The 16,262-nt window shown below is 47.5% G+C and overlaps 1 protein-coding gene across 1 annotated transcript in view; it reads left to right on the forward strand.

The window, feature by feature from the left end:
• LOC115461562 (acid ceramidase-like) overlaps positions 1-16,262 on the forward strand; it is a 213,712-nt gene that overhangs the window by 112,619 nt on the left and 84,831 nt on the right. The window contains exon 6 of the mRNA XM_030191471.1: positions 9,649-9,723. Within this exon, the coding sequence (XP_030047331.1) occupies positions 9,649-9,723 (75 nt within the window). The remainder of the gene's footprint in view (positions 1-9,648; positions 9,724-16,262) is intronic.

Below are 16,262 nucleotides of genomic sequence, written 5' to 3' on the forward strand. Positions count from 1 at the left end.
CACCCAGATGGCCGGGTCCCTCCCCCCAGTCCTCCCCCCTGTCCTCCCTGCTCTTGGCTGGCTCACTGTGGGTCCTGCAGCAGCTCAGACTCTTTAGGGGAAGAGACTCTGAGCTTGGGAGAGGCAGCCGCATTTCTTTCTAGTTTGAGGAGAAAAAAAAAGTCCTCCCAAATGTTTGATATAGTTCTGCTACCTTAGAGTGACTGAGGTTTAATTTGCACTGCCTCAGCCTCCTCACGGGAAGGATGTCCTGAGAGCTGGGAGAGAGAGCCACATTGATTCTGCATTGAAAAAAAAACCCCCAAGCAAAGCAGCTCTATTTTGGTTCCCTTCAGCAGCCTTCCCTTTTTCTTGGGTTTGCTGTAGGGTTACCATATTTTGTCCTCTTAAAAAGAGGACACATGTCCCGCCCCTTTCGCATCATCACCCCGACCCCTGACACATATTCCCCTCCTCCAGGTCACATATTCTCTTTTTGAGGACATGTCCGGGGCGTCCGGGTGGGTTTTGCCTGCCCGCCTGTTTGTCCGGATTTCTGGACAAACGGGTGGGCAGGCAGGCGAACAGCACCGTGGTTCTCCCCTCCCCTTACTTACTATCTACTGCCCTGGCGGTCTAGTGACCTCTTCGGGGCAGGAAAGAGCCCCCTCTTTCCTGTCCGGAGCGCTGCCTTGCCCTACATCCTTCTCGATCTCGGCTCGGTATTAAAAATGGCCACCGAGAGTTGAAGTCTCGCGAGGCCGCTTCAACTCTCGGTGGCCATTTTGAATCCCGAGCCGAGACTGAGAAGGATGCAGGGCAAGGGCAGGCAGCGCTCCAGGCAGGAAAGAGAGGGCTCTTTCCTGCCCCAAAGAGGTCACTAGACCACCAGGGCAGATAGTAAGTAAGGGGAGGGGAGAACCAAGGTGCTGCTCGCCTGCCTGCCCACCCGTTTGTCCAGAAATCCGGACAAACAGGCGGGCAGGCAAAACCCACCCGGACGCCCCGGACATGTCCTCAAAAAGAGGACATGTCCGGGGAAATCTGGACATATGGTAACCCTAGTTCGCTGCTGGTTGGCTGTCTTTCCTTGCAGGGTGTGTGTTGGCGTTTGGGGGGGGGGGGGTGTCTTTCTTAGGGCAGAGAGCCTGGGGCGCTTCAGGGTCGTTTTAGAAAAATGCAGCAGATTTCTCCTCTTGCCGAACATGTTTTCATTCCTCTAAATCAGGGTTGTCCGACCTTGGTCCTTGAGGGCTGCAGTCCAGTCGGTTTTCCCCTATGAATATGCATGAGATCGATTTGCATGCATATTCATAGGAGTGGAGTGGCCTAGTGGTTAGGGTGGTGGACTTTGGTCCTGGGGAACTGAGGAACTGAGTTCAATTCCCACTTCAGGCACAGGCAGCTCCTTGTGACTCTGGGCAAGTCATTTAACCCTCCATTGCCCCATGTAAGCCGCATTGAGCCTGCCATGAGTGGGAAAGCGCGGGGTACAAATGTAACAAAACAAACAAAAATAGATGTCATGCACATTCGTTGTGAAAATCCTGAAAACCCAACCTGGGAAAACCCTGCTCTAAACATTCTGTGCCAGTTAACTAATAATAAATCCTTCAAAAAATATATATACTAGGAAGGGACCATCAGAAAATTCTTTCAAGCCCACATACAACAGTTGCCTTTCTTTAGGCTGCTCATTCTTCAGTCATAGTACCCTCAAGTATGTGCACTCATCCCCTAATTCTATATACAGCTCTCAAAATTGTGCATGCAAATTTGAGCGTGTGCCCAAATTGAGCACACAATTTAATTGCTTAATGAGTCAATTAGCACCAATGGGTGCTAACAATTGATGCTAATTGGCAATAATTGGAATTTACGCACACATCTTGCTAAGTGCTATTCTGTATTGAGGTGCACATAAATGTTTCTATTGAGATCCGAAAAGGGGTCATGGCCAAAGGAGGGGCATGGGCAGGTCATGTGATTCTAGGATTTGTGCGCAGTGTTATAGAATTCAGGGGATTCACACCTAATTTAGGAGTGAGGATATACACCAGGGTTCAGTTGGTGTAAATCCTTTTGGGCGTGAATCCCAGCACTATTCTATAAATAACATGCAACTTTGAGTGCTGTTTATAGAATGGCACATAACATTCTTTTTTTTTTTTTTTTGTGTGCCTAATTTTGGGCGCCATTTATAGAATTGAGTCCTTTTATATATTAGATTCAATAGCAAAATCTCATTATCCAAATATGTCATCTGGTTAGCTGCTAGTTTCTGTTTATAATCACCGTGATGCAAACCAGTGCATGCTAATTAACAATTGCCTGGCTGACAATAGTCAAATGATTTTTACTGCTTTTCTCTGCTCCCCTGTCGTCCAACTCCATGATGAGTTTTGTTGATACTGTTTCAGGGACTCGGGTAGTATACAGGTTGAACTGCAAACATAAAAGTTCAGGCTAACTCTCATTCTGTTGCTTCTAGTGCTTGCCATTGTGCAAGCAAGAATGACAGGCAGAGAACAGCATTGAAGATAAGTAAATATTATTGGGCTATTGTCAGAAAGGCAAATTGCACTACTGTGATTATAAACTGAAACAAGCAGCTGACCGGATGACGTAACAATTGAACAATGAGAGTTTGCCATTAAATTTAGTTCATAATCACTAAGGGGGGAATTCTGTGTAGGGTGCTGGGTTGATGTGCGTTAAGCGGGAGTTCTATGAAGGCAGTGCCACGTGGAGCTGTCTTTATAGAATATTAGCTTAAGTCATTTTCGCTCCTAACTATAAGCATGAGCATTTACGTTTGGCAAAGACCGGTGTAAATGCTCATGCCTAACTACTTGTCGGGCACGGAAATGGAATTATTCTAGAACCGCGGGCCTAAATCTTGAGAACGTTTATGCCCTGGCCAGGCCCCCTTTTGGAATTGTGTGTGGGATGAATTAAGCATGCAGATTATAGTATAGGGGCACAGAGCAGATGTGTGTGTAACCAGGAATTATTTTAAATTAGTACATGTTAAGACCAATTATCACCAATTTAGCCAATTTGTTTGCAGTCCACACCCAATTATGGGCGACCTAGATAGAATTTGGGGGTAAGTGCATATATTGAAGTGTGAGCAGCCTAGTGAAAGGGAAATTTAATGGTTGCATGCCAGCTTGCAAGATTTTTCTGATGGTCTTTCTGTGAGATCAGGGTTTGTAACCAGTGGTGCCCATACCCTCAATGGGTGCAGGAAGAGATCAGACATCCTGCAGCCTTGAAATCTGAGCCAATTCATTGAAACTTTCTTGACACAGTCAAGACAGTTTTGATTGCATACTGTATGTAGCTGCTGTTAGTCACTGGTGGACACGTAGTTGAGGAAGGGGATTACAAGATCTTCATTGATCAGTTAAAGGGGTATGAGAACCAAAAAAAAGTTTAAGAACCCCTGTGTTATAAAATATTTAAGGACTTACTAGTAAAGATTGAGGCTTCTATGTTTCATATGTTCTGTTGTTTAGGAATATAGTTCTGTTTGTCTTAAACCTTAGTTTGTAGCATATTACCTTGAAAAAATATTGTTTTAAAGAGCACAGATAAATTTAAAAACTGCTTCATTCTCTCCAGTTATCACGGACTATATTTGAGCAGTGGGGGGTAATGAATGGTATGAAATTCGCAGATTCTAGACATGTGCATTCATTAGCATGCTTTATATTTAGTGTGTGCAAAATTGATTTAACATGCATTAATCTGAGTTATTGAGTGTACAATTGATTTACATGCATTAAAATGTTAACAGTGTAATAGTAAAGGAAATATGTGAAAAGAACTAAAATTCATAAAATGAAAAATCTTAAAAAACTCAATTGAAACTTTTTGGTGTACACTTTACTAGCAGGTACAACACAGTTTTGTAATAGAACTTTTTGTTTTTGAAGTATATATTGGGTAAGTGGTGTCTTTAGGAGAAGGGAGGACAGAGCTCAGTAACTGCTAAGGGCAGCTTAATGGCTAGTTGGACTGGAGAATGGAAGACCTGAACTGGGAATCAAACCAAGATCCCTCCACATCGGAGTGCACAATACGATCACTGAACCAACAAGCCAGCTCTGGAAATGGCTGCAAACAGCCTTCTGCCAAAATAAGATCTAAAACTAATTTCTTCTAGATACTTTCAGCTTTTTCTCAACTGAAAGACTTTAGATTTTACTGACCTTGCTCTCAGATTAAGATTGTAAAAGAGAGGCCACATTTTAGAACCACTGTATTCTCTGGAGAAATGTTTTGGGTTTTTTTTTCTTCCCCATGGACCCTGGTAGATGGTAATAGGACTGGGCCGTTCATATAACACAAATACTAGCAAATTATTTGTTCAAGTTGTTTAATAGTGCAACAGTCTTAAAATCAATATAAAAAACAAAAATGTAATACATCAATACCATACTCCGAGATGCCCCTCTACACCTTTACTATACCCTGCTGATATGTTCTTCTCTACTTAATCCACCAGAAATGGCCTGATTTTTCATATTTTTTTATAACCCATTTACAGTTGAATATCTTTGGGAGAGCATTACTGAGAACATCCTGTCACTGTCCTCTTTCACCTTCTTGACAGTAGAGATTTCCCTCAATCGCTCCTGACTGGGCTGGAAACACTCATCCAGAATATTTCTTCTCAATCTATTGGTCTGGTACTTGGGCTTATTTCTTATTTCCCTAAATGTAGTCGTCAAATTTTAAATTTCATCCTGGCTAAAACTGCAACCAGTGCAGCTACTGTAATAATGGGGAAATCCTCTTTACACAATTTCTCCATTATCAACCTGGCTGTGCATTTTTTTCGACAAGCTGCAACCTTTGTATCATTACATTACAGTAATCCAAGGTGGAATGCACCAAAGAGATCTTTACATCCAGATACAGGTGAAATCCCCATACCCTTCTCAACTTGAAATAAGCTTTTAGTATCATCTGCACATGTGATTCTAAAATAAACTGTACAAACATAACCCCCAGGTACCTTATATTTCTTCATCTTTCCCATCATCCATCTGTGTCCAGGATCACAGTGACAGCAATTCTTTTAAACTTCTCTATTCTTAATAACACTTTTGTTGCATTTGATCTCAACAGTGGCCTAGTGGTTAGTGTGGTGGACTTTGGTCCTGGGGAACTGGCCTCGATTCCCACTGCAGGCACAGGCAGCTCCTTGCGACTCTGGGCAAGCTACTTAACCCTCCATTGCCCCTGGTACAAAATAAGTACCTGAATATATGTAAACCACTTTGAATGTAGTTGCAAAAAACCTGAGAAAGGTGGTATATCAAGTCCCATTTCCCTTTCCCTATTTGAGATTCTAAATGGAATGTTGCTATTCCACTAGCAACATTCCATGTAGAAGCCTGCCCTTGCAGATCAGCAACGCGGCTGCGCAGGCTTCTGTTTTTGTGAGGACGTCAGACTAACAGAAACAGAAGCCTGCGCAGCCACGTTGCTGATCTGCAAGGACAGGCTTCTACATGGAATATTGCTAGTGGAGGAGTAGCCTAGTGGTTAGTGCAGTGGACTTTGATCCTGGGGAGCTGAGTTCGATTCCCACTGCAGCTCCTTGTGACTCTGGGCAAGTCACTTAATCCTCCATTGCCCCAGGTACAAATAAGTACCTGTATATAATATGTAATCCGCATTGAACCTGTGGGGAAGTGCGGGGTACAAATGTAACAAAAAAAACAACCCAATTTCACTTAAACCACTTCACCTTGTGGAAATAGAGTTGAGTTTTGCCATTTTCCTCCTCTTCTCCCTTTCCCAATGGAATGATCAGTTGGACATTGCCCACATAACTATCCTTTTAGAACAAAACTTGTAATAATTCCAGTAGTTGTGAAAAGGCAGAAGCGCCCCCCTCCAATCACTTTTTGGATGGAGCCTCCCCCTGTACCTTCATGGTATAACTTTTGTTTTTTGTCAGAAAAGAGGAAATCCAGTCTAAAACCACACCTTTCAGTCACAACTCTGCACATCTTATGCTCTAGAGTAGAGAGTTGCACGGGGACCAGAATCCTACCTGTCCCTGCAAGAATTTAATGGTACATAAAAGTCTCTCTGGGTTCAAGCCGCAGCACTGCAGGCAAGAAGGGAACTGAAGTTGGAACTTGGAACACTCTGGTGTGCACATGTTAAGACTTGTCTCTGATTCACTGGCACTGTATGCTAAGAGGTCGCCACATGCACGTGCCAGTAGATCAGCTGATGCTTTTGCCTGTGTCAGAGCTAAGGTCTGCGCATCAGGCCGGGAGCAAAGACGATTAATAGTAACATAGTGACAGCAGAAAAAAACCTGAATGATCCAGTCTGCCCAATAATCACGCTCATTATCTATTCATAATTAAATCAACAATGAACGTGATATTGAAAGGTATTAATCCGCAAATGAACCTTTTTCAGAGATGGGAAGGCGGTAGAACTAGAGGACGTTAATTGAGGTTGAAGGGGGGCAGATTCAGGACTAATGTCAGGATGTATTTTTTCACGGAGAGGTTGATGGATATGTGGAATGCGTTCCCGTGGGAGGTGGTGGAGATGAAAACGGTAATGGAATTCAAACGTGCGTGGGATAAACACAAAGGAATCCTGTTTAGAAAGAACGATTCTGCGGAATTTTAGCGGAGATTGGGTGGCGACGCCGGTAATTGGGAAACAAAATGGGAGTTGGGCAGACTTCTACGGTCTGCCCTGATTGTGGCTGAATAGATAGGGATGGGCTGGAGTGTAAATTTTAAAGGGCTTCAACGGTAGCTCCAGAACTTAGTACAAGAACAGTGTTGGGTAAACTTCTGTGGTCTGTGCCCTGAGAAAGGCAAGGACCAATCACTACTACTACTAAACATTTATAAAGCGCTACCAGGGTTACGCAGCGGTGTACAATTTAACACAGAGGACAGTCCCTGCATAAGTACATAAGTACATAAGTAGTGCCATACTGGGAAAGACCAAAGGTCCATCTAGCCCAGCATCCTGTCACCGACAGTGGCCAATCCAGGTCAAGGGCACCTGGCACGCTCCCCAAACGTAAAAACATTCCAGACAAGTTATACCTAAAAATGCGGAATTTTTCCAAGTCCATTTAATAGCGGTCTATGGACTTGTCCTTTAGGAATCTATCTAACCCCTTTTTAAACTCCGTCAAGCTAACCGCCCGTACCACGTTCTCCGGCAATGAATTCCAGAGTCTAATTACACGTTGGGTGAAGAAAAATTTTCTCCGATTCGTTTTAAATTTACCACACTGTAGCTTCAACTCATGCCCTCTAGTCCTAGTATTTTTGGATAGCGTGAACAGTCGCTTCACATCCACCCGATCCATTCCACTCATTATTTTATACACTTCTATCATATCTCCCCTCAGCCGTCTCTTCTCCAAGCTGAAAAGCCCTAGCCTTCTCAGCCTCTCTTCATAGGAAAGTCGTCCCATCCCCACTATCATTTTCGTCGCCCTTCGCTGTACCTTTTCCAATTCTACTATATCTTTTTTGAGATACGGAGACCAGTACTGAACACAATACTCCAGGTGCGGTCGCACCATGGAGCGATACAACGGCATTATAACATCCGCACACCTGGACTCCATACCCTTCCTAATAACACCCAACATTCTATTCGCTTTCCTAGCCGCAGCAGCACACTGAGCAGAAGGTTTCAGCGTATCATCGACGACGACACCCAGATCCCTTTCTTGATCCGTAACTCCTAACGCGGAGTTTACAATCTAAAGGACAAAAAAGTGCAGTCAATCAAATTGGTATACATATAAAGTATCACATACCATGTAAATGAGTTTATCTTGTTGGGCAGACTGGATGGACTGTACAGGTCTTTGTCTGCCGTCATTTACTATGTTATTATGATTATGATCTTTCTTTGGCATTTCTGGACATAGATCATAGAAGTCCGGCCGGCCCTATCCTTATGTTCCAACTGCTGGAGTTGCATTGAATCCCATTCCAGCCTATTTGTCTTCTCATTTGCAGGAAACAGACCGTAAAAGTCTGTCCAGCACCATCCTCATGTTCCAGCCACTAAAGTTGTTGTCTAAGCCCTTTCCAGCCCATCCTAAACCAGATTGCCATATATGAGACAAAGACCACACAAGTCATCCCGGTATTGGCCCTAGTTCATCACAGCCAGAGACACCATCTAAGTGTCATTCGACACATCCACACACACATGCAGCCATTTTAGTTTAGGTTTTTTTATAAATTCTATTTTTTAATTAGAGATCCTCTGTATTCATCTGCATCTGTGCTGTTAAAGCAAGGAGGAGAAGACAGTAGTCAAAGAACTTGGTACTCGGTAAGTGAGAGGCTGGCGCAAGTGCAGCGTACACTTCCATGGGAACCCCGCAGGGACAGCTTCCGCCCCCCTAGGAACCCCACAGGAACAGTTTCTGTCCCTATGGGAACCCCGCAGACTTGCTTCTGTCCTTGCGGGATTCCCACGAACCCTGTTCCCATGCAAGTCTCTACCTTAGAGACATGTTTTAATCTAAACAGACACCAAGGATAAGTCTCTATACAGACTGGCAAGAACTGTTTTGCCCTTTATCAAAATAGCATAATAGAGTCCAAAACTACTACTGTTTGTCATGATTTAGTGTTATGGCCATTTTTTATTGTGAGTTACAGGTTACTAGCCTTTCTGAACTTGGATTACCCACCATCTCATCTATGATGGTTCTCTATAAATTTAGAAGGGCAAGGACCACTCCAATTTAGCTGACACTGATTAGTTGGCTACTGGCCTATTGGAGCAAGATGTGCACTGCTTAAATTTTTCAATATTGACCTGATCATTGATCTCTTCATAAGCTTGCTATCTCTCTTGCTTCCAAGGTCAGTTAATCATATCCTAATAAAACTTCTCCATGTCTCCTCCAAAACATTTGATCAGAGATGACAGTCCAAACATCCAGGCTATGTCCTGGGATCCCCCTGAGTTATTATGTGGGGTACATTTCTAGCCTGTCCCTCCCAGGTCTGTTGTGCTAAGTGATTTTGTTAATTTACTGTTCAAACTGTTGTTACACTGCTTTCTTTTAATAGGTTGGACATTGGATTTTAAAAGTCACTTGGAAACATAACAGTAACTTTTCTAATTCATGTAGCAGTGACGGCATCTGGCTTAGAGTCTTCAAGAGAGAGGATTATTTTAATTTGAACACGGGGGGGGGGGGGGGGGGGGCGGGGATCATTTTATTTATTTAATTTTTTTTATATGCTGCCCATCTAAATATCTGAGGGCTTACCAAATAACATAAAGGATTTTACCAAATAACATAAAATGATTTGTATGTATAACTTTTGTTCCTGTTTGCTTGTTGGAGGGAATTGAGAGAGGGAAACTGGGCTACTGAACCTTTTGGTTCTCCACCGCCCCCCCCCCCCCCACACCCTTAGATATTGTCTTTTGTGACATTGCATTGATTTTATATGATGTGCAAGTCATTCTGAATTATTCCAAGTGTTTTTTTTTTTGTTTTGTTTTTTAAATTAAATGTTGACATTAGCTTTTTTCAGTCCATGGACTTTTGGAGGACCTATTGGCTGTGCTACTGAGATGAAGGCTCTGACTGGCTCTTACTTTAGTTTTTTCTTGTCTCCACAGGGGAAGTCATTTTCTATAACATCTTTTATGAACTGTCTTGTTTGTGCACCTCTATAATAGCAGAAGATGAGAAAGGTAAAACATGTTGTTTGTGATTTTCCTGACTATTTTTTTTTTTTTTAAGGAGTTAGATGGTATCATCTTTGTACCAAGCAGTGTGCCCAGCTCTACCACTGGCTGCCTTTCAGGTGCTGTGGAGGACTTGCAGCTCATCTGCATATCCTTTACAGCCTTCTCTGGTGTGACTCCCAGGTCCACTCCGATCCACACAGGGCCTCAGCTCTAGGTGCCCAGCGCTCCCACCAGGTGCTGTGGAGGACTTGCAGCCCTTCTGCATTTCCTCACAGCTGTATCTGGGGTGATTCCCAGGTCCACCCCAATATTCCCAGGGCCCTTGTTCCATGTGCCCAGGGTATCCCGGTGCTTTTTGGCTAGGATCAGGCGACCCTCAGGGGGAGGAATGCTGGCTTCGGCCTAACCCCTGGTAAGCTTTTCCTCGGCTGAGAGGTGCCCAGCTCTACCACCTTTCAGGTGCTGTGGAGGACTTGCAACTCATCTGCATATCCTTTACAGCCTTCTCCAGGGTCCCAGGTCCACTCCGATCCACTCAGGGCCTTCACTCTACTACCAGTTACTACTTATGGCTCCAGTACACTTTCTCTTCTTGGTACTGTCCCTTCCTAATTTGTTTTTCCATCTTAAACCACTGTACACAGCAGGAAAACATTGTCCACCCTCTGTATTCATCATCTCACCATCTCTTTTTTCCTCTTCCTTTTTCTCAGCTCTCAACCTTCAACATTTCCTTCCTTCCATCCATCCATTCATCCATCTCCATTCTATCTGAGTACATCTCGCCTTCATCGCTGTCATCTTACCTCTCCTACTCTTCTCCGTACTCTCTTACTCCTTCTCCTGCTCTCCGCTGGGGACATTAATCTCAATCCTGGTCCTCCGCATCAGCTCTTATCCTATTTGTGCAGGTCACACTGTGATATCTCCAATCTAATTTCTGTTCCTCTCCTCCCCCCTCCTTCCCTGCCTTTCTCTTGCGCTCTGTGGAATGCCTGCTCTGTCTGTAACAAACTTTCCTACATCCATGACCTCTTTCTCTCTTGTACTCTCCATCTGCTTGCCTTAACTGAAACTTGGCTTTACCCTGAAGACTCTGCTTCAGTCGCGGCCCTATGCCATGGAGGTTATCTTTTTTCCCATACTCCTCACCTGGTTGGCCGCGGAGGTGGTGTCGGGCTACTACTTTCACCCTCTTGTAGATTTCAACCTCTTCTTCTACCTCAGTCTCACTGTTTTTCTTCCTTCGAAGTCCACTCCGTCCGTCTATTTGCTCCTCTGCCTCTCCGAGTAGCAGTCATTTATCGACTCCCTGATAAGTCCTTTTCTTCCTTTCTCACTGACTTTGATGCTTGGCTTTCCTTCTTTCTTGAACCTTCATCTCCTTCCCTCAATCTTGGGGATTTTAACATTCATGCTAATGATCCCTCTGACGCTTATGCTTCGCAGTTTCTTGCTTTAACATCCTCTTTCAATCTTCAACTGTGCTCCACTGCCCCCACTCACCAGAACGGCCACTGTCTTGATCTTATCCTCTTCTCAAACTGCTCACTCTCCAGTTTCTGTGCCTCAGCTCTTCCCCTCTCTGACCATCATCTGATAGCTTTCACACTTAAACACCCTCCTCCCCAGTCCCGTCCAATCTTAACCAATACATTTAGGAATCTTCAGGCTATTGACTCTTCTATTCTGTCCTCCAGTGTTTCAAATCTCTTCTCTACCACTATGTTATTCAAGTCTGTCAATGAGGCTGTCTCTTCCTATACTATTCTCTCCTCTGCTCTGGATACTCTCGTTCCTCCCATTCCCCGTTCTGTAAAACGTACCAAACCCCAGCCTTGGCTGACTAGAATCCGCTACCTATGTTCCTGTGGCCCGCTCTGCCGAACGCCTTTGGCTGAAATCCCGTGCCCATGCTGACTTCATACATTTCAAATTCTTGCTGACCTCCTTCCAGTCTGCTCTTTTATTTGCTAAACAGGATTATTACATCCAGTTGACAAATTTTCTTGGCTCAAACCCTCGACGTCTCTTTGCCACACTGAACTCTCTCCTCAAACCTTCACCTCCAACCACCCCTTCACTTTCCCCCAAGACTGTGGCTGAGTACTTTCATGATAAGGTTCACAAGATTAAACTTGAATTCTCAACCAGGTCACCTGCACCTCTCCTTCCCTTAGTCCATTCTCTCAACCCTCCAACTCCTGCCTCCTTTTCTTCCTTTTCTGAAATCACTGAAGAGGAAACTACTCATCTTATTTCCTCCTCGAAACTAACTACCTGTTCCATATCATCAAGCTGATCAATCCATAGACTGGTGGGTTGTGTCCATCTACCAGCAGGTGGAGATAGAGAGCAAACTTTTGCCTCCCTATATGTGGTCATGTGCTGCCGGAAACTCCTCAGTATGTTCTCTATCTCAGCAGGTGGTGGTCACACACAGCAGCAGCAGCTCTGGCTAGGCCTCCAAGCCTAATTTTTAGGTTTTGTTGAGTGCCTGGGGTTGAGGGCTCTCTTGAGCAAGTGCAAACCTGGTGGTGCCAGGTCCCTCCTTTTCTCCCCCCTCCCGCTGGCTCCGTTGGAAAAAAAAAAAAAAAAAAAAAAATTTTTTAAACGTCTTTAAAGGCGTTTATTTCGACGTTTATTTAAGCGTCTATTGCAGCTACTCACTGGGACACCAGGTCGTTACAACTCGGAGCGGACAGCAGGTAATTTTACCTTTTTATAGCGGGCGGGGGTTCCCCGATTCTTCTCCTCGTGGCACATGGCGTCGGAGGGCGAGGGCGCAAAGGGTCGCTCCCCGGGTCGCTTGAGCGCTTCTAGAGGGGATGCGGGGGTCTTAAAGCCTGATTCGCCCTTGTTGGGTGGCAGTTTCGTGACTGATGAATGTCCCGGTCCTTCCTCCGGCGTGGCGGTTTTTCCCGCCATAAACGCCCATCCCCCGCTCCTCGCCTCCGCCATTTTGGCCGGCCACGCGGCTCGGACGGCTTCTTCTTGGGCCGCCCTTGAGGTTGGAGACATTAATGCCATGAACGCCCTTAATTTGGGCGACGGCACAGAAGCGGCTAAAGTTAAGAGCCGTTCTTCCCGCGCGGCTCCTTCGCGGAGTTTCGCGCCGGACGCCATTTTGGATGCGCAGCAGGCCTCTCCCCCGCTGTTGCGAGCGCCGGTTGAGAGTGCGCCTAGGGCTGTTGCCCAGGCTGCGGAAGTGCACAGTCTGGGGGGTTTCTCCCCCGAGTTTGTTTTGCTGCTGCATCAGGCCTTCCTCATGCACAACGCTGCCCCCGCTCCCTCGTCTGGTAAAGAGGTTGAGGTTCCCAGAGGTAAACGCCCTCGGGTTGATTCCCAGGCCTTGGAGGAATTTGTCTCCTCCGATGTAGATGAGGGCAGCGTGTCTGAGGTCTCCCAACGGTCCTTTGCGGATTCCTTGGAGGAGACGGATCCCTGCTCGGATGGAGCGGATGACCCCTCTGCAGCGCGGCTTTTTCGCCCAGAGGATTTGCCCAACCTGTTGTTACAGGCCATGGACACTTTGAAGATTTCCTCTCCGGAGGACGTCTCTCCCTCAGCCCCTGTTGGCTCTGCCATTATGCTGGGGACGAAGCGCCCGCCTAGAACCTTCCACGTGCATGATGCCATGCACACCTTAATTTCGGCTCAATGGGATGTCCCAGAAGCGAGCCTTAAAGTGGCTAGGGCTATGTCCCGCCTCTATCCTTTGGCTGTGAGTGAACGTGAGGCCTATCTGTGGCCTACCGTGGATTCTTTAATCACTGCGGTGACTAAGAAAACGGCATTGCCGGTGGAAGGTGGCACGGCCCTAAAGGACGCCCAAGACAGGAGATTGGAGGCGGCCTTAAGGTCGTCCTTTGAGGCGGCTGCTTTAAGTTTGCAGGCCTCAGTTTGTGGCTCCTATGTGGCCAGGGCGTGCCTGACTATGGTGCAGCGGGCTTCCCCCTCGGATCATTCCTTGAGGGATGATTGGCCAGCCCTGGAATCGGGCTTAGCCTATTTGGCAGACTTGCTGTATGATGTCTTGAGAGCCTCAGCTAAAGGCATGGCTCAGACAGTCTCTGCGCGGCGGTGGCTTTGGCTGAAACATTGGTCTGCTGACCACGCCTCTAAATCCCGCCTGGCTAGATTGCCTTTTAAAGGCAAGCTGCTCTTTGGGGTCGAGCTGGACAAAATCGTGACCGATCTCGGCACGTCTAAGGGCAAGAAGTTACCAGAGGTCAGGGCTCGGGCTAGTGCTCGTCCCGGTACCTCCAGAGGACGCTTTCAGGAAGCCCGTCGGTACCGCCCGGGCAGGTCGGGTTCTTCTGCCCCCTCTTCCTTTAAGAGGCATTTCTCCCCCAAGCAGCGTTCCTTTCGCAGAGACCGCCGTCCCGGAGGTGCTCCCTCCGGTCCTCCCCCAGGGTCTCGTACCCAATGACGGGGTCTTGGTCCACGCCCCAGTGCAGATTGGAGGACGGCTGTCCTCGTTTCTGGGCGAGTGGACCACAATAACTTCAGACGCTTGGGTGCTGGAAGTCATCAGAGACGGCTACAAGCTAGAGTTCTGCCGACCCTTAAGAGACGGGTTTGTACTCTCTCCCTGCAAGTCTCCGGTCAAAGCTGTGGCAGTGCAGCAGACTTTGGACAATCTGATCCGCCTGGGTGCGGTCGTTCCGGTGCCAGAAAGTCAGCTTGGCAAGGGGCGTTACTCCATTTACTTTGTGGTACCAAAGAAAGGAGGTTCTGTCCGGCCTATCCTCGACCTCAAAGGGGTCAATCGGGCCTTGAAAGTGCGGCACTTTCGCATGGAGACTCTCCGCTCTGTTATAGCGGCAGTGAAGGCAGGGGAGTACCTGGCATCCTTGGACATCAAGGAAGCGTACCTGCATATTCCCATCTGGCCTCCTCATCAGCGCTTTCTGCGTTTTGCAGTCCTGGGCCGACACTTCCAGTTCAGAGCCCTCCCGTTCGGGTTGGCTACTGCTCCGCGGACCTTTTCCAAAGTAATGGTGGTCATAGCGGCCTTCCTGCGAAAGGAAGGAGTACAAGTCCATCCTTATCTGGACGACTGGTTGATCCGAGCCCCCTCTTATGCAGAGTGCGGCAAAGCTGTGGACCGGGTAGTTGCTCTTTTGAGCTCCCTGGGATGGATCATCAACTGGGAGAAGAGCCAGCTGCGCCCGACTCAGTCCCTGGAGTACCTGGGAGTTCGATTCGACACCCAAGTGGGCAGAGTGTTCCTGCCGGACAATCGGATTGTCAAACTTCAGGCTCAGGTGGACCAGTTCCTAGTAGCCTCTCCCCTTCGGGCTTGGGACTATGTGCAGCTGTTGGGCTCTATGACGGCCACGATGGAAGTTGTGCCCTGGGCCAGGGCTCATATGAGACCACTTCAACACTCTTTGCTACAGCGCTGGACTCCGATGTCGGAGGATTATGCTGTGCGCCTTCCCTTGGACCCAGCAGTGCGCAATGCGCTGAGCTGGTGGATGCAGACAGACAAGTTGTCTGCGGGAATGCCTCTGGTGACCCCAGAGTGGATTGTCGTCACGACGGACGCCTCGTTGTCGGGCTGGGGAGCCCACTGCTTGGGAAGGACAGCGCAGGGGCTCTGGTCTCCTGCAGAAGCAAAGTGGTCTATCAACCTCCTGGAACTCAGAGCCATTCGGTTGGCGCTTTTGGAGTTCATCACGTTACTGGTGTTGAAGCCTGTACGGGTTCTGTCGGACAATGCCACGGCTGTGGCCTATGTCAACCGCCAGGGAGGTACCAAGAGCGCCCCTCTAGCCAAGGAGGCTATGAGTCTATGCCAGTGGGCGGAAGCGAACCTGGAGCAGCTGTCAGCGGCCCACATTGCCGGAGTCATGAATGTCAAGGCGGACTTTCTCAGTCGCCATACCTTGGAGCCCGGAGAGTGGCAGCTATCTGCTCAGGCGTTCTTGGACATCACGAAGCGCTGGGGCCAGCCGAGCCTAGATCTGATGGCGTCATCGGCCAATTGCCAAGTGCCGCGCTTCTTCAGCAGAGGACGGGACCCTCGATCCCTGGGAGTAGATGCTCTTCTCCAACAATGGCCGACGCAAGAGCTTCTCTATGTGTTCCCGCCCTGGCCCATGTTGGGCAGGGTGCTAGACCGGGTGGCAAAGCATCCCGGCAGGATAATCCTGGTGGGTCCGGATTGGCCCAGACATCCCTGGTATGCGGACTTGATCAGGCTCTCAGTCGACGATCCTCTGCGGCTGCCAGTGGAGCAGGGCCTGTTACATCAGGGTCCCGTGGTGATGGAGGATCCCTCCCCCTTTGGTCTTACGGCCTGGCTATTGAGCGGCAACGTCTGAGGAAGAAGGGCTTCTCAGACGAGGTCATCGCCACTATGTTGAGAGCGAGGAAGCGCTCTACTTCTACTGCTTACGCCAGGGTTTGGCGTATCTTTGCAGCGTGGTGTGAAGCAGGCTCTCTTTCTCCTTTCACTGCTCCAATTTCTTCAGTGTTGGCGTTCCTGCAAGAAGGTCTGGACAAAGGCCTGTCGCTCAGTTCCCTTAAAGTCC

The sequence above is a fragment of the Microcaecilia unicolor genome, chromosome 2 (assembly GCF_901765095.1).
Source record: "Microcaecilia unicolor chromosome 2, aMicUni1.1, whole genome shotgun sequence".
Classification (NCBI taxonomy): Eukaryota; Metazoa; Chordata; class Amphibia; order Gymnophiona; family Siphonopidae; genus Microcaecilia; species Microcaecilia unicolor.